The 14,966-nt window shown below is 51.9% G+C and overlaps 1 protein-coding gene across 5 annotated transcripts in view; it reads right to left on the bottom strand.

The window, feature by feature from the left end:
- Window positions 1-14,966, bottom strand: part of CCBE1 (collagen and calcium binding EGF domains 1) — a 251,702-nt gene that overhangs the window by 26,688 nt on the left and 210,048 nt on the right. For 4 of the 5 annotated variants that reach the window (XM_008261421.5, XM_089305029.1, XM_089305028.1 and 1 more), the window contains 2 exons: window positions 9,544-9,678; window positions 6,517-6,660 (listed from right to left, as the gene is read on the bottom strand). In XM_008261421.5, the coding sequence (XP_008259643.3) occupies window positions 6,517-6,660; window positions 9,544-9,678 (279 nt within the window). Of the gene's footprint in view, window positions 1-426; window positions 945-6,516; window positions 6,661-9,543; window positions 9,679-14,966 lie in introns of those variants that run through there. The other variant, XM_089305030.1, reaches the window with a different exon arrangement.

Here is a 14,966-nt window from a genome sequence, read left to right as displayed (position 1 = left end):
GCAGAACCACTATGAGGCAGAGTGCAGCCTGGGGACTGGTGGGTCACATGTCACCTCCTAGTCATCGCTTTGTGCTTCCCGGCCACGTGGTCGCCCTACCATTCCTGTCTCTGTGAAGCCCTCTCTCCTAGCTCCACTTGTTGGGTCTTCCCAAGACCTGGGTCAGCTGCTCCATGAGGCACCCCCTTCTCTACGCAGAGACACACAGCAGTCCTGTGAGTTCAGGCAGCATCTACAGCCACCCCACACACGCTCCGTCTTCCAGGCTTCCGCGCGACTGGGCTGTCAGTGCACACGCCAGGGTGTAGGCCACCCAAGAACTACGGTCACTTCTCAGGAGATGTTGGTGGAATGCATGGGGAGGGGTTTTGCAGTCCCCTTCCCCCAAGTTCTTGTTGGAATCTTAACTCCTTGTGCCTCAGCATGTGACTTTATTTGGAAACAGGATCATTGTAGACAAAATTAAAATTATACTGAAGTAGGGTGGGCTTCTAACCCAAGGACATGGGGAATTCAGACACGGGCATGGAAACAGGTGAAGGCAGAGATGGAGGGGATACAGCGGGAGCCAAGTACCGAAGATGCTGACAAATGCCCTAAGGCCGGGGCAGGCAGGGGCTGGATGGTCCTTCTCAGTCCAGAGAAGGAACCAGCCCTGCGAGGAGAACCGGAGCTGAGATCAGCCTGCAAAGCAGGAAAGTGGCACACAGGAGCGCTGGTTCGCATGCAAATGCCTGCGCTGTTTCCTGTTCCTTTGTGGCATCAAGAGGAGCAGTGTTGTCCCATGACCAGACGCTCCTGCGGGCGTGGGAGTGAGGACAGCGGACTCTGTGAAGCCAGATGACCGGGATTCTGGTCCCGAGGCTGTCTGTCGGTGTCTTTCAGCTTGGGCAAACCACAGCCTCTGAGATGGCTCCCTGGAGGGTAAAACACCACCCCTCTCACTTGGAGGGGGGACGGAGGAAGAGTCAAAATCACACGAGGGTGTCCCCAGAACGGGGCCTGATGCCGGGCAAGTGCTGGTTGTTGGTATCTTGGTGATGGTTCAGTTCCCTGGGAGATTAGGAGAGAGGTGGGGCAGGACACCCACACCACACTTGTAGCAGGGTACGAAGATGAGCAAGGACCCAACCTTTGTGTGTGTGCACCTAGAACACAGAACCTACTTGGTACAGAGCCACATCCACCTTGCATAACAATAGCCTCCCGCACACTGCGTTCATTTACTTAGACACCTGGGTAGGCGTCTCTTTGTGTTTTAAGTCGTCTGGATGAATGCTACCCTGGGCAGGCATCTGAGTGAGCAAAGGCAGGTGCTGCCTCGACGCCTAAGGTTTCTCTGCAGTGTGTTCAGGTTTTAAAGGCGCAGTATTACTGATGCACCACATGGGGGCATGGAGATGTAATTTTTACTGAGCAGACATTCAAGTGCATACTAAGCGTTAGAAATTCAGTGTCTGAGCTGTCCTATTGGCCACCTCTAACAAACTTAGAGAAACCAGGGTGCTCCCAATCTATTTCCTGTGGGCAGTGTCACAAATGAACAGAGCACGCTTGCTGTGAGAGGCTCATCATGCAGATCTGCACTCCATGGCACATGAGGATCCCCTGGGGGACTGTAAACAAGCCTGTGGCATCTGCAGCTCCCCCCAGCCACCTGGGGTTGGGAAGGCAACAGCATCAGCATTTTCAAAACCCCCCTAGGTGATCTGGAGGCTGAGAGCCATTGATCTGTGAGTGCAGCCAGAGAGTGAGATGAAACACCTGGCCATCTGACAGTCTAACCCATGAGGAGTGACATTCAGGGTCATGGTCACGTTATCAGAAGAACACCAACAAGCCCATTAATAGGGAGCCTACATTTCCTTAATGTGTCTCCTCGCTGGCTCCAGCTATGTTTCCAAGGAGAAAATCAAAGCTCCCGAGTGCCTGAGATAGCTAGTGCTGCCAGGTGGGTGGCAGCCTGTCAACCAGAGGGTATCTCTGTGCATGCCCCTTCCCTCAGCAGCCCTGTTCCATTTTAAATCCCCTCAACCTCAACGTCACAGACACCAGACCATGCAGCGAGAAACGGGGGGTGAATCAGGAGGGGCAGCGGCGACTGTGGGGCTCTTGTGGACACCCAGGCACTTCCACGGAAAGGGGTGATGTTGGGATTTGGGCTTAGGAATTAGTCCAGCAGAGATGACGGTGCCCAGCTCTGCCTCTGATGCTGCAGCACCTGGAACTCTCCTGCCCTGAACACCTCCTACTGCCCAGTGCAGGGCTGGGGCGGTCACTGCTCACTGGTCAGACCCTGAGACCCAAGGGCTCTGTGTACAGGGTACTGAAGCTGGATAAGCTTTTTTTTTTTTTTTTGGACAGGCAGAGTGGACAGTGAGAGAGACAGAGAGAAAGGTCTTCCTTTGCCGTTGGTTCACCTTCCAATGGCCGCCGCGGCTGGCGCGCTGCAACCAGCGCACCGCGCCGATCTGATGGCAGGAGCCAGGTACTTATCCTGGTCTCCCATGGGGTGCAGGGCCCAAGGACTTGGGCCATCCTCCACTGCACTCCCTGGCCATAACAGAGAGCTGGCCTGGAAGAGGGGCCACCGGGACAGAATCTGGAGCCCCGACCGGGACTAGAACCCGGTGTGCTGGCGCCACAAGGCGGAGGATTAGCCTAGTGAGCCGCAGCACCGGCTGATGAAGCTGGATAAGCTTTCAAGTCCCTGTCCTAGCCTGGGGGAGCCTATGAGGCATCGCCAGGGAGCCACAGGGCATCACAGCAAACTTGGGGAACTGCAGGGGGAGGGTCAGAGGGTCCCTCAGAGCTACCTTCCTGTCCACAGGTGAGGAAACAACCCCAGAGACCGGCCAGCTGCTGCGGAACCAGCTCTCCCGACTTCCAAGTCAGGGAAACTCACAGGGCAGCAAAGCTCTCAAAGAAATGAGTCCAGGGTCCTTTTCTTTCCTTTGCCAAATCATCAAGGCTACCCCAGCCCCCCTAGACACTGCAGTCCCCTGAATTGTGACTTCAGGGCTCAGGGCATTCAATGGCCCTGTCCTCTCTCTTCATTTGATGCTGTGTATGAATCATTCCTCGCAATACCTCCCTCCCCAACCCCGGGCTATTGGTGTTGAAATGTTTTTCTGAGTAAAACATAAAACCAAAGGCATGATCATTGTCTGTGCCTACAGGGTGTGTCCAGGGTCGGTGACACACTGAGAATTAACTGCAGAGAAAGGCTGCTGTCTGGGGTGTGTGATGAGCACAGTTGTGTCATTTTTTTAAGGTTTATTTCTTTATTTGAAAGGCAGAGTTGCAGGGAGAGGCAGAGACAGAGACACACACAGAGAAGCTGTCTTCCTTCTGTTGGTTTATTCCCCAGTGGCCAGGCTGAAACCCCGAGTCTGGAACTCTATCCAGGTCTCCCACATGGTGGCAGAGGTCATCTTCCACTGCTTTTCAAGGGACATTAGCAGGGAGCAGGATCAGAAGGGGAACAGTTGGAACTTGAACCTGCACTTGTATGGGATGCCTGTGTTACAGCTGGCAGCTAACCGCTATGCCCCCAGTTTTTTGTTTTTGTAAAAACTACTTGTAGCTGGTATCTTGGGATCAGGAGGAGGATAAGGAGGGAAAGAAAAGAATTCCAGCATGAGATTAAGCCTTGCAGGGAGTGAGTGACGATACATCACGGACAATCGCTCCCTCCCTCCCAGGACATTGTGGGTGGCTGTGACGGACCATCTCTGCATACTGCAGAATTCAGAGGGGCGCTGTCTTGTTTTCATCCGTAAGTCGCCGTGCTGTCCACAGCAACGCACTCCCCTCCGCACCTGAGCTGTGTCATGTACTTACTAACATCCTTGCCTGAGGGTCGACCAGACAGCTCATCAATTCTGGCTGCCTGAGCTGAAGATCTTTGAGGCTAAGTTGGTATTTGCCAAGCCATGTTTTTCAGGAACCATTGCCTGAGATGTCTGTAGGCTTCCTAGGAAATACTTTTGGGAAATGTGGGCTTAATCAGAGTTTATGTTTCTAAACACATGCTCTCAGACCTTTCAAGGTACTTGGATGGCCAGTCTTTAAGCAGCAGGTGCAGTAAGACACAGTTCTCCAAACATCTGAGCACCGGGCCCAGACAGAGAAAGAAATGTTCAACACCTCACGGGACCCCAGAGTTCTGCAGAACACGATGTCAGGGAAGGGCTGCAACAAATGGTTGAGCTCAATCTGTCTTTACCCACGACAAATGCTATTATAGAAATCACAAAACCAAGTCTCAAAGATACGTCCCTTGTAACATACTGTGCAAAATGCTTATTGAATTTTCAACCAGAGAAGTCACACTGGTCATCTCCTCAATGGCATTCTTCCTCACTTACCCTGTCCGAAACGTGGAAATCTTTCTAAGGGACAATTCATCTGTCGGGGAAGGAAACAGGTGTGTGTGGTCCTAGTACAGACTGAGCACAAGGGACTGCTAATGTCAAAGATGCAATAAGATCATCTCTCCAGGCCATTGCTGGGCCCACAGTGCTGAAGGTGGAGGCACAGGCTCGTGCAGCTACATTACTACACTAACTCAGAGCCGTCCCCAGGCCCAGAGAACAGCTGGAAATCCAACTCCAAAACCAAAGGGAGTGAGCAGCTTACTTGCAGACCTATGCATTGACACATCTGTGGTTAAAAGGCTGCACTCCATTTTTCCACGAGATTCTTCCTTCCGGTAAGGCTCATAATCTAAGACACCAAGTGACACATCCCTGCCCCTCTCCCATTGTCTCCACCATGAGACACAACACAGAGATTTTAATTTTCAATGCAAGAAAGCATGGCCTGCCCATCTTACTGCCAAGGAAACCATTCACACTTTGCTCCATGCACACCCCGGGACAGACAGCCTCCAGATGCTTCAGGCTTTTCCAAAGTGTCACCAAGCCCCAAAATTCATTCAAATGATCTCACATTGCCCAACCCAGAGCTGGCTCCAACTGCAGTTTTGCCTTTGCTTCCAACATATGGCAGCTTCCTCGTGACTCAATCAGTCGCCCCTCAGCCTGGTGCTTTGTAGATTTCCCCAGGGGAGGCAGCTGGACCCCAGCTGTTAGCTGCCCTCAGCTGGAGGGAGCTGCACCCACGAATCACCCTCTCCTGAGCGTCAGGGTGGGGCTGGCGTCTTCGCAGCTCTGCATTGCTGGGTCCCCCTGAGCTACCTTCAGAGCCTCTCTCCACCTGGGGCCGGGCCAGGCCCAGCCAGCATGTCCCCCAACCTCCATAATGTTCCAGCATCTCCTCCTCCAAATGACTAGGGACGGAGCCCAGATCACGTGGGACCTGGCCTCAGGCCTTCTAAGGGAACTCGTCCTGCCAACCGTGCATGGCCAGTTCATCCTGCTTTCAAGTTTATTTCAGCTGGAGGGCCCTGAGGACTGCTCCAGTGGGCCGACATCCCAGGTTGACATCACCAGAGCTGCCTCACCATCGAATGCAGGGCGTTTTGCACATCAAAGCATTCCCTCCGACTCCAGCATCAGTTGTGAGGCCTCTTTATCTCCCCCCCACCCCCTTCCTCCTTTCTCTCATTTTTCTTTCCTCCTCCAACTCAAACAAGCAAACCAGCAGCCGGGTCACACGCCTGAGTGATATGCTGGCTCAGCTGAGTCGGTGGTGAGCGGAAGAGGCAGCGTTCAGCCACTCTCTCCCATCCGCTGCGGGCTGACCCTTCTACAAAACACAGAAGTGCCTTGCTAGCAAAACAAAACAATACACAGCCATCAATTGTTGGATTTAAACAAAATTCCTCTGTCAATTTGGTATAAAAATTTCTAAACACTCTCAATTTCTGTTTTTATTCACTCACGAGTGAGATAAATAGTTCATGGACAGGCACAGGGCATGCACTGGGGCCGGGATAGCCCTAATGGGGATTGTTACCTTACATGGGAATGTTTCAAATTTATATTTCAGCCTGCTTTCTCTGAGGGAACACAGTGCCTCTGGCCTCTTCTCTGCACATCTTGGGTTCGGGTAAGCACTTAACGAAGCCCTACTCATCTCTCCAATACCCTGGCAGTGTACAACACTGCCTCTGGTGCACACCGGCTGGCACCTCATGGCATCAGGTGCACCATCCCACTTTCAGAGTCTGAACTCATCTTCTCCTACCCACGCCCCACATCCCATCCATGCAAGTTCCCCTGCCTGCCCAGTGATCCCCGAGCTATTGCATGCTAGGTGCATTTATGTGTTATTTCTGTTACACAGAATACATAGTATTTAAGTGTGTATATATATATATATATAATGTACATATAATGCACATATATAACATATAATATTTTACATGATACCTAAGTACTCAGAAATCTTATATAAGAAATATGTATGAGAGTATACTATGCATTATACATGTCTATATATTACTAATACACACAACTAAGTAATTCTATCTGTGTGACATGGAAGACCCTGAGGGGCCATCTCTATCCAGTAGAGACATTGGTATCCCTGGGGACACTGCCCACTCACCGGTGTCATTGGGGTACTTGGTGCACGTCCTGCCGTCATCTTCGCGGACGTAGCCCTCTTGGCACTCGCAGCGGTAGCTGCCCGCGGTGTTGACGCAGATGTGCGCGCAGAGCGTCTCATTGCTGCTGGCGCACTCATCGATATCTGTTTGAGACCAAACGCAGAGAATACCCCGTCGCAGAGAATTCACTTCCAGCCCAACAGAGGACGCTGGTCTTGGCCCTTCCGTTTCTGTCTGCCAGGGACACTGCCAGATCTGGAGCAGGGAGGCCTTGAATAAAGTAGGCACTGGACACGTGGGCCAGGCTGGAGGTGGCTCCAAGGGCGGCGTGACCAGGTGACGGGCAGACCAGTGGCACAGGTGCTGCCGACCTGCAGAGATCTCACTAGAGAGCAGTGACAGTGAGGCCTGCCCCTGGGGTCTCACCTGCTCTGCTTGAGGTAACCCAGCGGCAACACCCTTGGAGGAGCCAACTTTATTTTTTTCCCCTTCTGGGCATGGTGGGGTGGGGGGGCAAGTACCCTAGTATAGTAATGGCTTTTTTTTTTAAGACTTTTATTTGAAAGAGTGACAGAGAAAGGGACACACAGAGAAAGAGAGAATCTTCCATACACTAATTCACTCCCCAAATGGCCGCAACAGCCAGGACTGGGCCATAGATAAGCTAGGAACATGGAACTCCAACCCAGTCTCCCACATAGGTATGGGAGCCCAAGCACTGGGGCCATCTTCTGCTGCTTTCCCAGGGAAAGCAGGGAGCTGGATCAGAAGCCAAGCAGCCAGGACTTGAACTGGCATCCCAGGCAGTGTCTTTTTTTTTTTTTATTTTTTGACAGGCAGAGTGGACAGTGAGAGAGAGACAGAGAGAAAGGTTTTCCTTTGCCATTGGTTCACCCTCCAATGGCCGCCGCAGCCAGCACGCTGCGGCCGGCGCACTGCGCTGATCCGATGGCAGGAGCCAGGTACTTATCCTGGTCTCCCATGGGGTGCAGGGCCCAAGGACTTGGGCCATCCTCCACTGCACTCCCTGGCCACAGCAGAGAGCTGGCCTGGAAGAAGGGCAACCGGGACAGAATCCGGTGCCCTGACCGGGACTAGAACCTGCTGTGCCGGCGCCGCTAGGCGGAGGATTAGCCTAGTGAGCCACGGCGCCGGCCCCAAGCAGTGTCTTAACCTGCTGTGCCACAATGCTGGCCCTTGCTAAAGGATTTTAAATCTCCTTTTATGACTGTAGGTTCCAAACAGTGTGCCAGTGATCCAAAGGTCACTTAGGAATGGCTCCTTCCTGATTACAAGACATGGGGACACCTGGGAAAAACTACTTCTGATAAAAGAAAGCAGTTCTAATAGCTTAGGGGAGAGTTCTCCCCAGGAAGTCTCTACTTCTCCAGCAACCTGAAGATACAGCCCTAGGAGCTGTGGACATGAGCCCCGAGCCGTCTAAGCAGCAGCATTCAGATCAGAGCTAACTGTGCACGTCACATACTTGCTCCCTCTGCTCCAGATGGAAACAAAGACATTTCCCACTGCGGGAGGAGAGGTGGAGCCAAGCCCAGCATTCATCATTGGCTTGAAGAGTGTGGGGGAACAGCACGCAGTGCCCCAGACTGCACACATGTGGTGGGCAGAGAGAACTCAGCCCTCAACTTGAAGACAGGCTCAACTTCCCAGCCACTCCCTGGACAAGCTGCCAAGAATCCAACCCTGATGGGCCCTGGTGTCCCCAAATGAGCACACTCTATTGGCTGTTGCCCTGACAGTAGGTGCTACGCCATCTGTACACCAATGTCATCACTGGCCCCTCCTCTGCAATGCCTCTGGCTGATGGTCTTTCCCCCTGTCCCCACCCTATATCTCTGGGTGAAACTGTCTGTGTTGTCCAGAGAGGCAACAGAGTTGTCAGGACGTTTCCACATGGGTCTATGAGGCTCCTCTGTCACTGAGCCTACCGCTATCTCCACACTCATCCTCAGTGCCGTGACTCCGTGGGTGCACAGGGGAAGCCAGGACTCTTACTTTATGTTCTTTAGAAGAGGGAGGAGGGGAGAGGGAGGGAGGAGGGGAGGGAGTGGGAGAGGGAGGGGGAGAAGAGGGATTTCTTCTACTCAGTGGTTTACTCCCAAAATGCCCCAATAGCTGAGGCTGGGCCAAACTGAAGAAAGAAGCCAGGAACTCCATCCAGGTTTCCCACAAGGCTGGCAGGAATCCAAGTATTCGAGCCATCATGTACCACCTCCCAGATGCATTAGTGGGAAGCTGGATGAGAAGTGCAGAGTAACCAGGACTCAAAGCAGGCACTTTGATTTGGGATGTGAGCATCCCACGTGGTGGTTTAGTCTGCTGTGTCACAACTTCAGAGACAGGTTAGCCATGGGCTGACCATACTTTTAAACACACGGTTCCCAAGGACAACTGGCCACGAATTTACCTGGGAACCCCACTGAGTGCAGGGCCAGGAAAACTCACCCAATGAGGATAAAGGGAATGAGCTGAGGGCTGCTGATGGTGTTGTCTGTTCAGCTGCGGCCCAGGTGGCCAGCACTTGGGCCCTGGGCCCTGCACTGTGCAGAGTGGCCCACGCTCTCTGCAAGAGGGGCCATGAGTCCCTGTTCCCCTGGACTCACTTCCAACATGTGCACATAGACGCTTCCCTTTCCAAGTCATCTCCTGTGAAATGGCTTATTCTTGTTTTTGCATTAGTGTGCTTCTAACTATGTCTTTTCCAGAGTTTTCCAGGTTACGTGTGATGATTTTCCTTCTTCCCTGCATTTATATTGGACCACCAACTGGGCTCTAACTGTTCCGGCTCTAAGACTTCCTGGGACACAGTTTAGTACCTGTGTTGCAGGGGAATGAGGAAGCTGTAGAACAGTACCAAACACTGCTCTGTCCACAAGCCAGGAATCAAAGACCAAAGCAGCTGCCCCAGGCTGGCCCTGCGGAAGGCGAAGGTCCAACTGAGGACAGAGCCACCCTAGCAAGACACGCCTGTGGGAGCTGGGAGAGAACGTGCATTCCCAACGCACCCAGGCAGTAGGGCTTCTCCCGCCTACGGTGTCTCTCCCGGTCGTATCGGTAACCCGGGTAACAGGTACACAGCACTCGGCCGAAGTTATCCGTGCACTGCTGCTCGCAGGGAGCTTCGGAACAAACGTCGTAATCTGAAAAAGAAAAGGGGATGGGGGGCGCTCACATTAATCCCAGGAGGCGGTCTGGTCACCTGGCCCTGGTCTGGAACACGTTCTGGGCTGCACGCCACTCACGGCTACGGGCAGAGGAGCATTAACCCTGCAGGCTGTGGGGGTGCCTTCCAAAACCACAGCGGGAACCTGAATCTGTTGTGTGGCCGTGGGGAGAAGCAAACCTCACTGTGCTCTTCCCTCCAGGTCACCACATTGTCCTGAAGGCTCGGTCACCACCCAGAGAGCAATAGCAGCTCTGCAGACCCAGCTCCAAAGCAGTCCCTGGGGATCTGGTCTTTTTCACTGGCTGCTGCCGAGACAGGGAACTCCTACCACAGGACCGCAGAGAGAGTCCAGCCCTGATGTCACAATGCAGGAGGGCGGGCTGGGAATCAGGTGGCTTCAGACACACACAAGGGAGGTTTCGGAACAGAAAAGAGTGAGTGCTATTGGAGAGCGGACGCTTTTGTGCAAGGGTGATTTTTAAAAATGATTTATTTGAAATAGAGAAAGAGATCTTCCATCTGCTGGTTCACTCCCCAGTGGCTGCAACAGCCAGAGCTGAGCAGATCCAAAGCCAGGAGCCAGGAGCTTCTTCCAGGTCTTCCGCGTGGGTTCAGGGGCCCAAGGTCTTAGGCTATCCTCCCGTTTCCTAGGTGCTAATGTGGAGAGATGGATTGGAAGTGGAGCAGCAGGGGCTCCAACTGGCACCCATATGGGATGCTGACACTGCAGGTGGAGGCTTGGCCTCCCATGCCATGGTGTCTGCCCGCATGAGTGATTTTAGGCATGCTCACTGGCCTAAAATCCGCATGATTCCACATGCTGAGACGGGTTTGGGGAAGCCGAATGGCTACAGATCACTCGCAACCCTGCACCTGCAGACTGAGGTGGATGATCTGCTACTGAAAGAGGGCATTTGCTCCTCCTGGTTCTTATCAACCGGGATTTACTGAGCCTCTGGGAACTGGCAGATAACGCTCCTTGGACGCCCAGAGTCTGGCTTTGTTCTACTCTGTAGGCAGGTGAATGGGTGGGCTGGTGGCCCCTGATGGAGGCGAGGTCCGTGGGACAAGTCACTCTCATGGTGACTTGGAAGCTGCCCCAACACTGTGGCTCTAGACCTCTTGTCTGTGGTGCTGTTGGTGTCACCAACCTTACAAGCCACCTCAGGTTACATGTTTTTATCAACTAAGCATTAGCTTTAGACAACCAATGTCTTTTTTAAAGATTTATTTATTTGAAATGGAGGGAGGGGGAGGGGGAGAGAGAGGGATCTTCCATCTGCTGATTCATTCCCCAAATGTTTGCAACAACCAGGGTTGGGCCAGGCCAGGTGCCTCCAGGCCTCCCAGGTGCATTAGCAGGGAGCGGGATTGGAAATGGAGCAACTGGGACTTGGACCAGTGCCCATATGGGATGCTGGCACTGCAGGTGGAGGCTTAACCTTCTATGCCACAGCGGTGGCCGCAGCCAATGTCTTCTGCTCCTTTTGCTAAAGAGAAGGCTCAGTGAGACTGGCCACGAGCTGCCCTGTTCTGCCATCATCAGCCTGCAGCAAATGCAGCGAGATGGACAAGGGCAGAAAAGCCCACGAACAGCACTTGTGCAGACGGTACTGCCCAACAGGGTCTTTCCTGGGAAAGAGCTGTCCCCAGCCTCCCGCCACGGCTGCTCCCCTGAGCCACTGTGCCCAAACATTCTGCCCGAGCTTTTAAAATATTTACCTTCTCACCTCTTGAGAGCCAAATCATATGGCTCCTTTCCTCATATTTTAACTCCTCTGTTGGTTTCCAGACGTGGAAGAGAAGCATTTAGCCTTGTGGCTACCCTTACTACCCCCACACTGCTGCCCTCCACTCCTCCAGGGAGTCTCTGGCTTAGCCTCCCTGGGCAATCTCCCTCTCTGGTGTTCTGCCCGGCTGTGGGAGGGGGATGCTCTTGTGTGGGAGAGAGGACAAGATCCGAGAGGCGGACTTGCTACACAAAATTTTAGTTAACCCTTGTGTTTTCTGACACCCCTTCCACCCCTACGTCTCCCACATCCTTGGCTTTCTTGCTCCCTACTTGTTTGGTCTGAGCCAGGCTGTTCCTCAGTTCCCTTGCTGCCGGCTGAGGCCACGCCTCTCCCACGCTGCTATGCTACCTCCCACTTCCCTGCCACCTGTTCCACAGCTCCCTTTCTCATGTCCCCTAGGCTTACCGCTGCTGTGACCACCCCCACTCTGTGGGGCTTATGGAGGCTAATATTTTCAACCCTCTGGGATGCCCGTCAGCTTTCAGACCTGTGGCTTTAACCTTCACCATTTGTCTATTTGCTACCCTCTTATTCCCGTGGTGCCCTTCCAACTCAGATCTTTAGAACCACCTCCATCAACAGAATCCTCATTCCAAGAGTCTTCCCCCTTAAACCCACTCTGCACCGTGAGGGGTGCAGTGCTGCCTTGGGTGCCTGCGTGCTCAGAGAACCTCTGAACTCTGTTCCAATCCACATGGAATGCAAAAGGCTATTGGCTTTGGGGTCTGCAATTGTTAACACTGGAGGTTCTTCCAACCTGAAGGCTCATTCATGAGTTTCTGACATTGAAGCAATGCCGTCTCCTGCGATTTTGTTTATTCTATTTTCAGCTCTTGGGACACCAAACGAACCCCTCTATCTTTACTCTCAACACTTTATACCCTTGGATACATGGTTTCCAATGCCATATTTCAATGCCAAAATATCAGCCCTTTTAACAGCCCTCCTTCGTCTCCTGCCCGAGTTTGGCCTGTTGATCTTGTAAGTAGCCACAGCGCTCTTTCTTCCACTCATAAGTTTTGCCTCATCCCAGCCACCATCCCTGCAATTTCATGTGTTTAAGTCTAAATTTCCACACCTGTAAGATAGGGTAACATGCATTAATGCCCATCTCCATCCCAGTATCTTTTTTAAAAGATTTATTTGAAAGGCATAGGTGACATGGTGGGGGGGGGGGTGAGGGAAAGAAGGAGGGAAAGAGGGAAGGAGGGGGAGGGAGGGGAGAGAATGAGTATCTTCCATCTGATGGTTCACTCCCCAAGTGGCCACAATGGTTGGGGCTGGGCCAGGTGGAAGCCAGGAGCCCAGAACTCCATACTGATCTCCTAGATTGGTGGTAGGGGCCCAAGCTCTCGGGCCACCTATTGCTGCCTTCCCAGGTGCATTAGCAGGGAGCTGGAATGGAAGCAGAGCAGCTGGGACTTGAACCAGTGTTGTGATACAGGATGCTGGTGATGCATATGGTGGTTTAACCTGCTGTGCCATGATACCAGCCCCCACCCCTATGGTCCTTATGAAGATGACATTGGGTGATGCATTAAGCACAGTATCTGACATATAGGAAAAGCTTGATCTGGTCTTCTATTTCTTTTGCTGTTAGTTCTCATGATGGTTTGGCTTCTGAGAATGGACTCCATTCCCTAGAGTAACCAGCAAACTCTGCCCCCCACCCCACCTAGTTTATGCTCAATTCATAGTTGTTGAACTAGAATAAATTAGATCACCCTGTCACCTGGCCAATCAAATATCATTTACTGCACAGGTCAGTAAACTTTCTCTGGAAAGGGGCCAGAGGTGGTACTGAAATGGAGGGGCATGGCCATGTGCCAATTTGACTTGCAGCATCAGGTGGAATCAGATGTGGCCACACGTCACTTACAGCAACCAAGATGAAGCAGCATTGCTTTAAAACAAACCTGCAACTTCCAGATACTATTATCATATTTGCTTAGAAACTCTAGTCGATGCCATTTGCAATGGCTAATTCTGTGTGTCAACTTGGCAAGGCCACAGTACTCAAATATGCGTTCTGGGTCAAGGTTAATCATGATTCTGCAGATGCTCCAAACCAGCATCTACAATTTGTGAAAAAATGGACTTAAAGTTTGGGAGCAAAAAATTTGAAACCCATGCAGTTTTTTTCATAACACATTTTTTAAAAAATGAAACTCTTGAAGATCCTTCAGATAGTATGGTTTCTTTCACAACCAGGATTCCCAAGACCAGGAGTGGAAAAAGGAGTGTTTCCACTCGCTATTGCCCCTACCGAGCCATAGCAATGTTCTTGCTTTGTGTTCCCACAACGTTATGCTCTGCTGGCCTCTAGTTCTTCATTCTTGTGGAAGCAATGCTTCCACTGGAAGAGTCAACACTGATTCCACTGAACTGAAAGTGAAGACTGCTCTCTGGCCACTGTGGGCTCCCGTGCCCCCGAATCAACAGGCAAAGGCAACAGTCAGCATGCCAGTCAGGGATGATTGATTGTAACCATCAAGGGCAAATTGTCTGGCTACTCCATGGAGAACTAACATTCCACCCTGTGACGGAAGCCCAGGGAAACAACAAATTGACGACCCCCCAGTTCAGACAGGACCAACGTCTTAGACCCTTTCACAAGCCTTGGGTCCCTCACCCTCACCACAATCAGGCGAGGTGCTTCCTGAGGACAAAGTCCATAAGATATGGGTAGGAAAAGGAAGTCATTAGGAACATCAGCTTTGCCTGTGAGCCAGTTACAGGACTGGAACTATACTGATTGTTTCTTCCTTATTTTCTTATGAATATGTGTGTATGTGTGCCCAGGTATCTTCTTCTTTCTTCTCCTATCCACTCAAACATCTTACGAGGCATGGACTTTGTATCACAGGATATATGTGTTGCTAACTTCACATCACAGTATTTAAGTCACAGCACCTCACAGAGAAGAGCAAGCATCTTCCAAGGGCTTTGCCTCCTTTTCTGGGAAAAGCCTGCTGTGTGCATACAGCAGGACAGTTGTGTCCTGTTAGGTGAAAAGAGACTCTGTGTGGTTTAGAGATGGATATCAGGTTAACAAGAGGTGCCTCTGTGATAGTTAATTATACACGTCAATTGCACTAGGCCAAAGTCCCCAAATGTTTGGCCAAACATTATTCTAGACGTTTCTGCAAAGGTATTTTTCATATGGCATTAACAAATCAGTGGACCTGGAGTGGAACAGACAACTTACCATAAGGTGGGTGGCCCTCTTGCAGTCAACTGAAGGCATTAGTAAGCAACCCCCCCCCCCCACCCAAGGAAGAGCCACTTCTGCCTGCAGACAGACTGCAGACCCTGGAAGAGTTGCAGCTCGAGTCTGCCCCAAAGATTTTGGATTCACATCTCCACAATCCACAATCCTTTAAAATCTTCCATCCAAGTACTAACCAGGCCAGACCCTGCTTAGCTTCCGAGATCAGACGAGACTGGGCATGTTCAGGGTAGTATTGCT

This window comes from Oryctolagus cuniculus, chromosome 10 (genome assembly GCF_051225735.1).
Source record: "Oryctolagus cuniculus isolate XC-2025 breed Fujian yellow rabbit chromosome 10, ASM5122573v1, whole genome shotgun sequence".
Lineage (NCBI taxonomy): Eukaryota > Metazoa > Chordata > Mammalia > Lagomorpha > Leporidae > Oryctolagus > Oryctolagus cuniculus.
Note: the sequence above shows the minus strand (reverse complement) of the source record. Positions and strands in the feature narration are given on the sequence as shown.